A 14699-nucleotide genomic window follows, 5' to 3' on the forward strand; every position below is an offset into this window, starting at 1 on the left:
AAAAATTAGCATTAGATAACATAAAGGATAAAGACTTTTAAACAATGTATTAGTAGAAAATTTATTTTTGGACTTTGCTATGAATTTCCTGACAATTCAGCTGCAGTTGACAACTAACATGTGACTCCAGAATCTGAACAAAGTCCCAGGAAGCGGCCTTATTATCCAACTGCCACTTCATCATCTTTCTTTAATGTCCTTTTAACATTTATCATTGTGATTTTTGTGCTCAGTTTTTTTCTGTCACAACAAACCAAGGAAAAATAATTATTGAATGCTGGTTTATATCCACCCTCCTCCGTTCATATCCTTTCATTCCCTAGGCCTGAGCATTTCTATAGGAATCCAGCCATTAGTGGCTGCCATGTTTTATTGTACAAGTACTGCAGTGTCAGCAATCTTTCCTGTAGGCATTCATGCTTGCTTTGGAAAAACTGTCAACTACTACTATACATTTGTTCAAATGGAAATTATCACATTGTGAGATCTTCCATTATCATCACTGAAAATTACTGCAGTGAAGAATTAATAAGCTGTTTTGTGAAATAAAACATCAGCACCAAAACAAATGTGATTGAACTGTAGTATTTCCATACTGATGGGTTTTACTACTGGCTTCCTGTTTTAATTGAGAAGGTCTGAAACTTTAAAACTCCAAAAGACAGTTTTGCTTTCTATCCTTCAATTCTAATATAGTAATATATTTGATAACATGTAGCTATTTTATACTAAGCCTTTGTAGGGTTCCTATCCTGGAGATAAAGTAACTTTTTTGAAACGACTCCCCTTTTCTGAATTTTGCTGTTTCCTGCTTGTTGAGCAGTGGCCTCTCCTGGGAAAGCAGAGTTATTTCAGCCAACATTTGGACTCCATTTTATATTAGAGTCTGTGGAATATTACACTGCTATTCAGATATATTCATAATCTTTTCTATGATTTTGTTGTTTTTATGGCCCAGTAAAATTTATACGTGTGTTTGTTGAAAGGTTATCAGAAGATATTTGGGCATCAAACTTTTTCAAACTAAATAATGATGGCAATATTTCTAAGATATCTCTTAACAAATGCATCTAACAGAGTTTGGTTCTTATTACAGTGCAAATTAAATGAGAATAAAATTGTTCTTATTTTAGAACAGTTTCAAAATGAATATTTTTGCTCCTGCTTCCCAACTGTATACAAGGAGGCACCCCAGATTTCACCTTTTTAGAAAAAAATCCTGGCAATTTGAAAATATATCAAGAAGGCCGTATGTCCATAATGAATGGTTCAGTTAGCATTAACCCCAGAGAATGGAAAATCAGGAGGAAGTCACTTTTAAAGAATAAGATTGTTCATTCTCTCCTCTTCCTGACCACAAGTCTATCACTGTAAATTAACATTTTAAGTTAGCCACACCTGTGATATGACTATGAGAATGTTTTCTTTGCATGATTCTGGATCATTCTGTGGTGCAGATCACTCTAAAGGAGCAGAATGGCCTTTAACTTTTGTCTTTCTCAGACGGGTTCTAACGTTTTCTGGATTTCACTGCTCTTTGGAATTCTCCACCAGAGGGAGGACAAGGGAAGAAGGTTTCACTAGCAGTTCTAAGGGAAGTTTGAACACGAGAAACTGAACAGTAGTGAATTAAAGAGCTCTAGTGCCGTCTGTCCACTTTCCCTCTCCCTACTTGCTTTCTCTCACTCAGCAGAACTGAGTGACGGCTGGCTCTTGCAGTAAGTTTAATGATGATCGCGTTTTAATCAGGGTCTTATAGTTCCTTTTGAATTAAGTTGTAGTGAGAGATAGTTGAGGACACCCCCTTTGAAGAGGTCAGGTTATTATTTATTTTAGGAAGAGCTGAAGATGAGAATTCTAACAGGCACATTGTTGAACCCTCGAAAGCAGAACATATATATACATTCGAGGAGCACATCTACGAGGATGCTGCGATCTAACACAACCCCGCGCCCCCCAAAGGTTCACTGAGCCTTCCTGTGTACCCAGGACATTCACAGTCCCTTCCACCCAGAGCTCATCTTTGCCATATGTGCGTGTGGGATTTTCACTAAAGAAAGGAATGAACCCCAAACTCTCCTGGGGAAACACCAAACGTTTCTCTCCTTGCCGAGTTCCAGAACCTTTATTTGGGGGACAGGTATCGGAGTTACAAACTTTTTTCTCCATTTCTCTGCATTAAAGGAAACAGACTATCCCTTCTGGGCGCTGCGTGGTTGCGGGGGAGAGCGAGGAGAGCCAGGAGCGCGAGCCCCTGGGTCTCTTCCTTGGTCCTTCAATCTCCCGGGCCGCTCTGTTCGGTTCCCGCTGCAGCGGTGGCTGAGGCGTCTCGGCGCAGGTTCCAGCGACCCCTGTCGGGGGTTCCCTGCGGCCGCTCGGCGCGCCGCCGCCCCGCGCCCGCCTGCCGGGCCCCGCTCCGGAGTGAAAGGGGCTGCGCCGGGAGCGCCGAGCCCAGGCTCCTCCCGGTGGCGTGTCCGCGCCTCGGGGTGGGGGTGTGGTGGGGAAGAGGGAGGGGGCGAGGCAAGGGGAGGGTGAGAAGGAGGCGCCAGCCTCCAACCTGCAGGCGGGAGGTGGGTGGCTGTGGGGCAATTGAAAAAGAGCCGACGAGGAGTTCCCCAAAACTTGTCGGAACTCTGGGCTCGCACGGAGGGCAGTAAGTCGCAGACTGGCGGTGGCTGCCTGGGTGATGAGAGCGCGGGCAGGACGGTGAACGCCTCTCCCTCCTCAAGCTGCAAGCGCGCCGGACGGAGGGCAGGACAGGAGCCGACAGCGGCGGCATCCAGCACGGTGGGAACCAAGGACTTCTTTGGGCGACAGAAGCAGCCCCGAGAGCAAGGGCGACCGCCTTACTGAGCAACCGCTAGTCCCAGGTGGCCTGGACCGCACACCGCGTCCGAGCCGCTCCCCGCAGGCGACTGGAGACGCCCCCGCGCCTCGCGAGCGCCGCAGCCCAGTTTCTCTCCCCCTCGAGGGACAAACTTTTCCTAAACCCTCGGACCAAACTTGTCGCGCGTCGTTTTCGCCCGGAGCCGTCCGCGCAGAGCGTGCACTTCTTAGGCGAGATGTCCGAGCGCAAAGAAGGCAGAGGCAAGGGGAAGGGCAAGAAGAAGGATCGAGGCTCCGGCAAGAAGCCCGCACCCGCGGCGGGCGGCCCGAGCCCAGGTGAGTGCGCCGCCGGGGCTCCGCCATCCTCCTCCTCCAGTGCCGTCGCTTCCCTCTCGCTCGCCCGCGCCCTGCGCTCCGGGCACCTGGCCGGGTTCCCGGGCGTCCGCGGAGCCGGGCGGTTCTCGCCCTCCGTGGGGCCGCCCCTCACCTGGGCGGCCAGCCTCACCCGCGCGCCTCCTCTCCGCGTGCAAGGCGAAGGGCGGCAGCCTGGGTCCGCGCCTTCCAAGGGTCCGGGGCGCGCAGCGCTCCCTGGCACGGCCTTTTACCAGCGCCTCGACTGAGCCCAGCCCCGGAGTCGGACCCGGTGTGCAGGAGCGGAGGCTGGTGCGCGCTCGTCCGGCGCCAGGAGTGCTTTGCACGGGCCCCGCCTGCCCTCTAGCGAGAAAAGCGGGAATGGGTCTCCCCTCCGTGTGCCTGGCTCGCAAGAACCGGGCGGTCGACAGAGAGGCGGCATAAGAGGTTGCGCATCGGTGTTTGGGGCGGAGGGGTGGGCGGTGTAGCGTCGCGGTGTGTGCTTAAGTTCACTCTGATGCAGTCTGCGGTGTTGGAACTATGATCAGCTAAGAGAGGTTCCTATAGGTCAGCAAAACAGATAAAATCTAGCCCAATGCCAGGAATCGGGTCTGTTCCAAATGAGTTCTGAAACTTTCAACTTAGCAGGTCTATTTTTTAGGAACTTCGTAATAAATAAGATTCATGTATGTTTCCAAGAAATGCCGAAAAGCAAGTTTATCAGAATTCTCGAACCCAGTTGTTTACTTGTTCTATAAATTAATAAAATGGCAATTGAAGCTTTTTAGAGACGATTATTGTATTTGCTAATCAACACGGACAAGAATGACAGTTTCACCTTACATTTCTCTAAGAAGAGTTGATTCCTGAGACATTGTCTTGGACAAAGTAGGTGTCCCAGAGTTGTTTATAAGTGAGTGAAGAAAATACTTAAAATACGAGAGGAAGGGGACGAATAAAGGGCTGGGGGTTTTTTTGTTGTTTTTTGTTTTTCCTGCCATAAGTCACTTAAAGCATCCCCCAACACTTTTTAGATAGCACTTCTGAAGAATTAATTGAATAGCACTTGGTAATACTGTGGCTGAAGAGGATAAGCAAAAGTATTTGCCCATTCCTTGAAGGAAGAAAACAAAATTTGCCTAGTCTTATTGGCATCACCGATAGTATTTTAGAACCTGGCTTGTTGGCAAAGACCTTAAGTAGATTTTGAGCAAAACAGAAATTGAACAGAGGGTAGTTGTTGGCCACTGACTATTCCTGGGCATACTTCTATGATAAGATACTGCTGATCAAATTCATCTTAATTACCTTTCATTAGCCCTCATGGGGGTGTACTGAAATTTTCCTTTATGTTTAGAAGAGACTGTATAGCATTTTATTCAACAAGGTACGAAGTGGGGAGCTGAATTAACAACCTCCTTACATGAATTTCTCTGTTGTCCTTTTAAAGGTCATCATAGTAAATTAAAGAGACCTTAGACCTAACCAAAACTATAAAGTTGTAAAGAGTTATTTATGGGGCCCAGGCCACATGGGGCCCTCCTGTCCTTCCATGAATACTCTGCCTTCAGAAGTTTCTATGGTACTCTGTAGGTGGTCTGATGAATTAAGGAGGGACCACTAGCTTGAAGTAGCATCTCTTTCAGGTAACAGGTTTGCATTTGTCAAGAGTTCACAGCAGCAATGCCTTAACACAGACCTTGTAGATAAGCAGGCAGTTTAATGAGCAGGCATTTCTGTACCTTGCAGATCTTATCTACTAGGTAGGCAACTGTGTTGTGACTACCTGATGTTCCCTCTTGACACAGGTTTGAGAGCTTCGTTGGTGGCTCTCATTCTGCTTTCCGGTCCCATAACCGTGATTCCATCTAAACTAGACAGATTGGCATTTTCTTTGAGTGACATTCTCTCTACTATCTTCTCAGAAAAATTGGGGCAAACTTGACTCTAGCTTAGTTTTTAGTATGTTCGTCCCTCTTTTCTATTAGGTCATAATTCTTGGGGAGGAGTCTTTTATCCCATTCAGGGCACCCTGTGTTTGTTAAACCATATAAACCATATAAAAGAATATTATTTATTTGATTCAAAAAAAAGGTCAACTTGAAAGCAGCTTTATATAAAAGCACAGGGCATTAAATAGTATTATTCTGAAATCAGTGTTTCTCTTGTTATTTTCCTTATAATGATAAGTGCAAGTCAGTGTACTCTTGGGAGAATGAATAACGGATAGCCATAATGGTTTGTGGGAGAAACTCACACCTCTTTTTCAACCTTTTTCTCACTTTTTAGTTCTTAGGTATCCTCCAAGGAATGACCTCGAGATATTATAACTAGTTTTGCCGCTTGCTGTGCCAGCCCAATTTAGAACTTACCTGGACACCCATCTCTTGAATAGCTCCTGTATTAGGGACCTTTGACCCCAAATTTCACCCCTTTCTTAAAACAGCCCTGAAACTTTATGCCTTAGATGATACACATGCAAGAGCCGAGCTTCTCTTTGGATGTTACAACATTACTTCACAACAGTCAGGAGAGATATAATGTGAGAGAACTTAGCCTCTTAGCCCCGCAGTGTGCTGTATTATATGCAGAGGCATAAACACATCTGTTGGAGGGAAATTTTCAGGGGAAAAGGCTTCTTTAACTTTCATGTGCCATGTGTGACTGATATATGATACATACATGGCTATGTTTCATAATATCCACATTTTTATACAATTAACTGAATATTAGATTGCAAACTATTAGGGCTGCAGATGTTCAGCAGAATTATCTATTCCATAATAATGGCTCTAATAAGTCCCAAGCTCTTGGAGGCATTGATTCCTCTTCTTTGCTTAAAATAAGCAACCTCAGCATAATCCTGGGCTTTGTAACACGTGTCCATGTACCAAGGGCCCTGTAACATCCAGGGCCTCCAAGGTGCCAGACCTCCCATATTCCAGGCTCTTCATACTGATTCAGCTCAAGAGGCTTCCTAGTGAAGCCTGAATTATAAAACCAGGGCTTTTTTTTTTTTTTTTTTTTTGGTGTTTGCTTCTAAGCTTGCTTTACAAATCTTTGCTAACTGAAGTTTTTCTTTCATTAAGTGAAAGAAAAACTACCCCTCTTTCTTTTAAATGACCTGGAACAAATTCATTATCAAGCCTAGCCCAGTTCTGGAACTATTGGATCTCTGTTTACTCCTGGCAGAGGGGCGTTTGTGAATACAAATGGTGGAAAAATTGAGAAACTTGGTATCCCAAACCGATTGAAGCAAGGCCCTTTGCTCCCTGATGTCATCACCCACCTGTTTCGTTAACTAAGTGGCTCCCCGGGCTGAAGTGCTTGTAAACATTCTTGGGTATGAAGTACCCTGTCTTTAACAGGGCAATGTGTGTTTACAGAACAGGAGGAATGTCCAGTGATCTGTTTCTACCCGGTTCCTTGTAACCACTTACTTTATGTAATTATTAAAAACATTAAGTAGTGTTTACAGAATGAAATAGAATTTATTTGGAAGAATTTGAAACAGAAAGAGTGGAAAAAACTTGTGATACTATTCTCATATCTACAAAATGATAAAATGATACTGGTTGGAAGAATGGGGGGAAATATATATGTAATCAGAAAATATCGAACCAATGTGAGACCAGTGACCACCTTACTACATGCCAGGCACTATGCTGGACACTTTCATATTTATTAACAAAGGAACTACTATTTATCATATATCTTACTGTATTTCAGATAATATAACAGATGCTTTGTGTATTTTTTGAGTTTATGCTTTTTATTATTTTAATTAGAAAATAAATTTTCCTTCTATTTGCTGCATCTTCTTTTGTCATCTGAAAAAAGTATCTCTTCCTCAATTATGTATGTTATCTTGATTCTTCTTTATAATATTTTCACATATATCTTATATTTTTAGTTTAATTATCTTCTGTTTTATAGATAAAGTAACTGAAATATTATGTAACCTTCATAAAAAAGGGCTGTGGTAAATGCATTTTTTTTTTCAATTATAATTGACATGCTTTGTGTATTTTATCATCTGTCCTAGGATGCTCCACTGTTAGGTAGTCAACACAGAATGCCTAGTACTTAGCTCTACAACCATACCCATACTTCCTGGCTTTAAACCCTAATTCTGCTGCTGTATAGTTATGAGAGAGTTACTTAATCTCTCTCTATGCCCGAGTTTCCTTATTTGTAAAACTGGGATAGTAATATTATCATGAAGTTATTATGGGGCTGAAGTGAGATGACCCATGGAAGCATTCTGAACATTGCCTACCATGTCATAAGTGCCCAATAAATGTTAGCTCTGTTTATAAAATTACTTTAGAAACGAATTGTGTCTTTGCAAAGATATTTGATATAGTTTTCAAAATTTACCTTTTATGGTAAAAAACAATCCAAAGCTGGCCTTAGATTAGAGTGAGTATAAATATTAATATCTACTACCTGTAAATATAAAGAAAAGTGGATAAGTATGTCAAATACCATAACTGCATATATGTGTAATGAAAACAGTCTTGAATTTAGTCTAAATATTGAAAATAGAGTGAGGTGCAACATAATTTTATCTCTGGCAGAAAAATGTTGAGATCTCAAGCTATGAAAAGATTTTGAAACATGACTCCTTTTCCAGTAAAACCAAAGAGTTGATGCTTAAACCTCTCTTTATTATATAGAATTCATAATCTTCTCTTTTGGGACTAGTACAAATTGCAGCAGTTAAAAAGGAAAGTGTGTATTAATATGCTCTTTGTTATCTTTTTATCAAGTGTAACTCTATATTGCCAGTGAGGTTCATAGAATTGAGTGCAGGTGTTTCTAAATTTAAACAAAATAATGAATATAATAAATTCACATTTCTTTCTATTTTCTTTCCTCCCCTTCTCACTAGAATAACTATAAGTAGTGTTTAAAGTACTTACCAAATCATTGATTTGTTAACATTCTTACCAAATCAGTGTTTTATTAGCATTCTCTAAGTAACGTGTTCAATTCTGCTTTAATGGTACTGAGAGTTTATCGTATTTTGCAATGACAGAAGAAAATAAACCAAGTGTCAATATTTCAGGTGAGTGATTTTATTTTCTCAAAGAAGCAAACAAATAGACTTCTAATATTTGTTAACACTAGAGCTCTCCTCTTGACAAGCCGAAAACACAAAAAAATTAAATCAGATAGTATTAGCTTAAAAATGGATTTTTCTTATCCAGAGGAGAGAATAATATCTGCTAAATATGCTATTAGGTACATAAAATGAACAACTGATGCTTTGGATTCTCCCTAATCCTACACATCTGCACATGTGTGCGTGTGTGCGCGCGCAAACGTGCTTGCGTGAGTTTTAATAGATTAAAAGAAGGAAAGCTACCAAAATGCCAATAGATGTCAGTGTTTGTTGCTTTAAAAAGAGTAAGGTGTTTGTAAAAAAGAGACAATTTATTCTCAGTTTTAATAAGCATAAAACTGGCTACTTTTAAAAATTCGACAATAATATCTTGTATAACTCTGCTTACTGATATTTTGTTGGTGAATATATTATGTTTGCGCATCCCTTTTCTTTTAAATACTAAAAGATGCCTCTGCAATAAATTCCCCAAAGAATTCAGAATGTAGGTTGAAAATACACTAATCAATACATTTCTTTTTAATTAAGAAACAATTGTTTGAGAATGTTGCTTTACATTTTTAAACTATTAATTCATTATCCATATTTCTTATGTGACTTCAACTAAGATCAAACAGGTGGATTTTTGAGTCCAACGTAAGTGAGATCTGTGGAGTTCTGCCTCTGCAGGCCAGAGATGATCTGATTTCTCTTCTTCGTCTTTACCAGTGTCCGCTTTCTCTGGCCTCCAGAGGGTGCTCCAAGAGCATAGCACTGCTATTCCCCAAAGTGACTCCTTTTCTCTTAAGTTTCTTGATATTCTGGGCAATCTACGGGGAAGAAAGAGGTCCGGATTTCACGAGTTAGCTGCCTCAACAGGAGTTTGTTTTCTAGTTCGATCAAATAGCCCGAATTCACTCAGAATTCTGAGTCAGGACATTCTGAAATATTGTGATGACAATGACGTGGTTATCAACTTGAAAGGGGACATTTGAGAGATTAACTTTAACTAGCACCTTTTCCCCAGAGCACCAAGCATCTTATAAGCACCTTTCAGTTGCCTCTTATAGCAATTTCTTTTAAATATGTGCAGGCAGTACCCACAAAGAGATTTCGTTGCATTTAAGTTCCACTATGGCATTGCAAAGGTATATGTAAAGCATGAAAATTGAACAAAGGATCTTTACTAACACGTTTGCGTTCAGTTCTTCACACTATATCCTCGACCTCAGGCTAAAATGTTTAAGAACCCAAATTTGATTGATTACATGTTTTTGAAAATGAGTTTGAATGATTAATTCTTTTGGATCATGAGCTAATAGTGTAATACTGTCATGTAGCCTACGTGTTTGATCACGATTTATTCCACCCCGTGCTTGTCATCTTCATCAGGAGTTACTTCCATTATATTACTTCCTTGCTCTTTGGAAAGTGCAATAATGTTCACATTGTTTTGGTCCAGGAAAGGTATTATTGATGGGAAGTAAGTACACTTTGCTCTGCCACAGTGTCCCAAACCTTCTATTTAACAGCTTCAATAGGCAGGCAGCTGGCTCCTTTGGGCAGCTATTGAGTTTCAGTTTCAATGATGTGAGAGTCAGGGAATGTTTTATTAGATTGAACCATATGAAATTGTCAGTTTTTAGGGCATGCATTACTGAATATTGTCAGTGTCGTATAGTTTAATCTCATATTTGGACTGTTTAGTATTTTGACTTTATGCTTTACATGTTATTTTAAATGATGTAGTAATGACAGTTTTGAAACATTTTTATAAGTTTTGGTAATTAAATGAGGTTAAAGTAGAATATGAAAAGAATGTGAACTAGGAAATCATTGAGCTGGGGACATTTTCTCCAATAAATAGATTAAGTCATAAGATATCCATATAAAATGAATCCAGCATAAAATTAGAGTGCCATGGCAACTAGCATTTTCCCTTAGAGAGAAAAGCATTACATTTGTATCACAACATATAACTTTTATTTTTATTGGACATAGTAGCAAACTGTTATCATGCTTTGTCTTACCCGCCATATTTCTACAGAGATTCGGGTAGAAATATTAGTAATTTGTAAGTAATCATAGCTTTATTTTATGGAATAATGTTTTAAAAAATCTTTTCTCAGTTTCACGGTACTATGTCCATTCAATTTTCCTAGTAGTATTAATAAGCGTGAATTTTATTGTTAAGTGAAATGCATCTCATTTTGAATATTACTTTATATTACTTTATAAATAAGGTTAAAATTTAGATAAAGTCAGTTTTTTTAAGTGTATATGTTTGTGCGTATAATTTTAACTCATCTGTTTTGCACATAATCTCACGACTGTAGAGACAAATTGCATTTTTAAAGAGTATGGCAGTCTCTTTAGCTATTCCATAATGAATCTAAAACCTATCTTTAAAAGAAATGTCTAAATTCCATTTTGGAATGATATTTTTTCAGAGCAAAAACATTTATAAATATAGTGAAATGTTTTTGAATACTGAATGTCTTATATATAACTGCCTCAAAATGGAAAGTCAGAATTCCTACATATTTTATAATTTAAATATATGTATACTTTAGTCGTATGTAAAGCAAAATTTCAACATTAATTATACATAGGAATATGCATAATATAACATAATATAACAGCCCTGAAGTTTTACAACTTAGAATTTCAGATCGTAGCTGTGTAGTACGTCATTTATTAGGAATTTTATCTGTACTATAATGATAAGAAATCACCTATACATGTGAGCTGATAAGAAATGCATCAAAAAATCGAAGAAGAAAAAAATGAAGGAGATGGTCAACAGGTGTTTAAAAGAAAACTAATGCTCATGACAAGAGACCTTTCTTTTATTCAGATATAAATACATATGTTGCTATTTAATGTTTAGAAATATATACTTTTGGAATCTAATGTTCTTTCTATTTTTAAATTTATCGGGAGTTTTAAAAGTTTTTAGTTTTCCCTAAATGTCTCTTCGCTCTCTGCATCTTAATCCTTGGACTTTTTGCTACATTGTAGGACAATTAGTGTTGTAACCTGCTCCAATTGTAGTTGATGTAAAGTAGGCTGCAGGATAAGGGAGGCCATTTCAGACACTGCACACTATAGTGCCTACAATATGTCTACAATGTGAACACTTGAAATATGTTTAACATAAGTCAGCATATAAGAAAAATAATAATTATGGACCTTTGTCTTCTCTCTCATCCCCTGCCCAAACCTTGGAAAATTACTTTCCTCTTATGAGTTTATACTATTTTAAGGGTTGTGCATGTTTAAATGTAATGACTGTTTTGTGTTCATTTTATATATTCATGTAATATATGAGCATATACTAGGAAGACTTTTTCGAATGGAGGACAACATCATATCCATGTGTGTGACCTCAGTTAGGGTTGATCTGAGACTAAAACATACACCTGTGTCATCAGCAGTTCAGTGAAACCCGAACGAACATTTTAAATCATTATTCTGATGACTCTGAGTTTGAAGGGTATTTATGCTAGAGTATTTTTGCTCCTCTCCAAACCTACTGGAGTAAAGGAAGAACAAAGTGTGGATGGCGTTTTGAATCTATTCCACAAGGAATGGAATGAAACAAAATTCCACAAGGTATGAGCCCTCCTGCGTGTATCCTCACTCTTGACATCACACCAGCAATGCCCTGACTCTCAGTGGCATTCTAAAACTGAGTAGTATGTTGCTTTCTGCCCAAATCTGGCCTATTCACCTTAAAAATAAAAGTTTGTTTTCTGAATGTGGTCACTAAAAAGAAAAATCAGCTCTGTTCTTTTTGAACGAGCAGACCAAATCCGAATTATTGTATTTGAATATAGTGCAATTCTATATCAGTATGAAAAATTTGACTTTGAGCAGCGCCAAGTTGAGGTTTTGGGGACACTCGAATAGCGAGCAAGCTTAGCGACTGCCGGGTTTGTGCCAAGGTAGAGAGGTGCTGGTTTCAGTTAGCTCAGAGAAGTGGTTGAGAAGCAACACTCTGGCTCTGTCCTCTGGTTGCACTGTGTGAGCCTTGGCTCTTCCACCTCCTGCTATGATGGTGACAAAGACTCTTTAAGCCTCAGTTTCCACATGCATACATTGCAAAAATAATATTCTGCAATTCGTGTGGTTGTTCTGAGTATTAGTGCTTTTATTGTGCTGAGTACAAAGCAAGATGGAATGATTGGTTTTATTGGGTTTAAGTAGTAATAAAAATCTAAGAGTTTTTTCAGTGTTTGTTATCTAATGGTATCTTCTTTTTGTGTATGTCTACATCAATGTCGTCTGCATTTTAGTCCCTCAGACCATAACTTCATAAATAAATACTGTATGTCTTTTCACCTGGGCGTCTACACAGGTGACTATCATGTTGATAATAACCATCAAATATTTATTTGGAGTAGATTCTATAGCTTTGGACCATTGGTGAGAGTTGGATGCCAGATGTGTAACACATCCATAAAAAGATCAAGTGGAGATTTTTAACCTGAGGTTTAGCTTGAACTTCGGCCTATAGTAAAGATTAATTTTGGAGAATGGAGGAATACTAGTGGTGATGTTTTAATCGATTGGCACAATAACAGGTTATATGAACTTTTATTTTAAATAACACACACATACACACATGTACACACACTCTTAATCTTTTAAAATACATGCCAATTGTTCTTTAGTTATAACTGTTCCATTCTTTAGCTCTGGATATCTCGATGGTCAAGTAACTTTGTATTATAATAGCTAGTAGAGTACTTTGCATATAGATACTTATAAATGAATGAGAATCATTTTGTATATATATTTGTTGGCTATTTTGTTTCCAGAGCTACAAGGATAGATAGTTGTAGTTTATGAATTGATTTAATAGGAATACACTTCAGTTTTGGAGTGAAGAATAGTGGTTTCATTGTCTGATAAAATTTTTTATTTGTATTTTAAGTAGACTTTATTTTGTGTGTATGTATCAAACCTGCTTTTATCTTCTTTTGGTGTGTTCTCGCTTCTCTGCCAACAGAGCTAAGCACAATATTTCATTGTTTAGAATTGTAATATTCCCTAAATTCTCCACTTTAAATTGTTTTTAAATAAATTAAAAAAGGAAGCCAGCCTTGAAGCTCATGAAGAGGTAGATTTTTATAAACAGTTATAATGGCAGTAATATTGAGAATGATTGTCACCTAGTTCTGAGAAAAATATTGAAAGCTGCTATATTGCCCCCAGAAGGATTAGTTTGAATAAAGAAAATAATTGTGATTATAATTTGGTTTAGTGAGGTCACCTTGCTGTATACTTGGAGTCTCCCCTGGGGGGCAAAGGAAGGAACTGCGCATGCATTATCTATTTTGGGAAAGAGTTATACATACAGAAGTTATGGAAATGAGCTGGTGGGTTTATCAAGAGAAAAACAATTATTTGAATAGTGAGTTGAATGGAAAATGAAATACATAATTTTCCATATATTCAATCGAAGAGAAATGGAAACTTATGTTGTAAGGGCAGTTTTCTGTTTTTTTGATTTTTCACGTGTTGGTTATATTGTGTATTCTCAGTTGCCTTTAACCTGACAGGAAAGAAAAATGTCAATGGAAATAGTTGTTTTATATAGTTCAATATTTGGAAAGCAACATTAACGTTTTAAATGTTGTGTTTAGTATTTACACCCCTTCAAAAAGGACTGCGATCCACTTCAGAAAGATAAGACAGATTATTTATTGTCTATTCCCAGGAATTAACAGAAACTAGAACAGGACAGAGAGTATGGCCCCTGAAACCTCTGCAGATTCATTGTCCTGAGATCAAATCTACATGAGACTCCTTCTACCAAGGGAGCCTCTAAATTGGACCATGTACAGGGGGAAAAAATATGTCACCACTTACAATATGCTACTGATTACAGAACTCTAGTCACATAACTTAAAAAGCTCAGTGAAAGCCCGGCATCTGAATTTGGTGACTATAGTCACACTCTGTAAGGTAAAGACATGCTTCAGCTCTCCCTTGACCCCTTCTACCTCTGGAAGTCTTGATGAGAAGGCAAGACACAGCCATCTTGCTGCTTTGCCTTGAGTGCACCAGTATGGGACTAAAGCTCCCTGCGGATAGAAGCATAGTGGCAACTGTCTTGTGGGGACCTGGTGCTATGTGTGTCTCCTTGGGAAAACGTCATGGTTCCTCCGCCTCTGACATCACAGAATTCCAAGAGAGACAGCAGCTGTACAAGATCTGATTACTCTTTTTGTCATTTAGATATGTGATTTTTATATAGGTACCGCTGACCTTAACGCAGATGCCCTTTTGGGATCTATTTCTGGGAAGCTCATCAGTGGCCACACTGCACAGCTCCTGAATAATGCTGCTGCTCTTGAGCAAGATAAGTCACAACTGTATCTGGAGAACAATTTATTCATCCCCCAGC

The 14699-nt window shown here is 39.2% G+C and overlaps 1 protein-coding gene across 10 annotated transcripts in view; it reads left to right on the plus strand.

The window, feature by feature from the left end:
- The window catches only part of NRG1 (neuregulin 1), a 942448-nt gene that overhangs the window by 745405 nt on the left and 182344 nt on the right, over positions 1-14699 (plus strand). The window contains exon 1 of one of the 10 annotated variants that reach the window (XM_036228307.1): positions 2518-3162. The exons of 4 other annotated variants lie outside the window; for them this stretch is intronic. In XM_036228307.1, coding sequence (XP_036084200.1) covers positions 3063-3162 — 100 coding nt within the window. In that variant the 5' untranslated portion in view covers positions 2518-3062. Of the gene's footprint in view, positions 1-2517; positions 3163-14699 lie in introns of those variants that run through there. 5 more of the 10 variants (XM_016136169.2, XM_016136168.2, XM_016136170.2 and 2 more) reach the window with 5 other exon arrangements.

The sequence above is a fragment of the Rousettus aegyptiacus genome, unplaced genomic scaffold, assembly GCF_014176215.1.
Source record: "Rousettus aegyptiacus isolate mRouAeg1 unplaced genomic scaffold, mRouAeg1.p scaffold_m13_p_11, whole genome shotgun sequence".
Classification (NCBI taxonomy): Eukaryota; Metazoa; Chordata; class Mammalia; order Chiroptera; family Pteropodidae; genus Rousettus; species Rousettus aegyptiacus.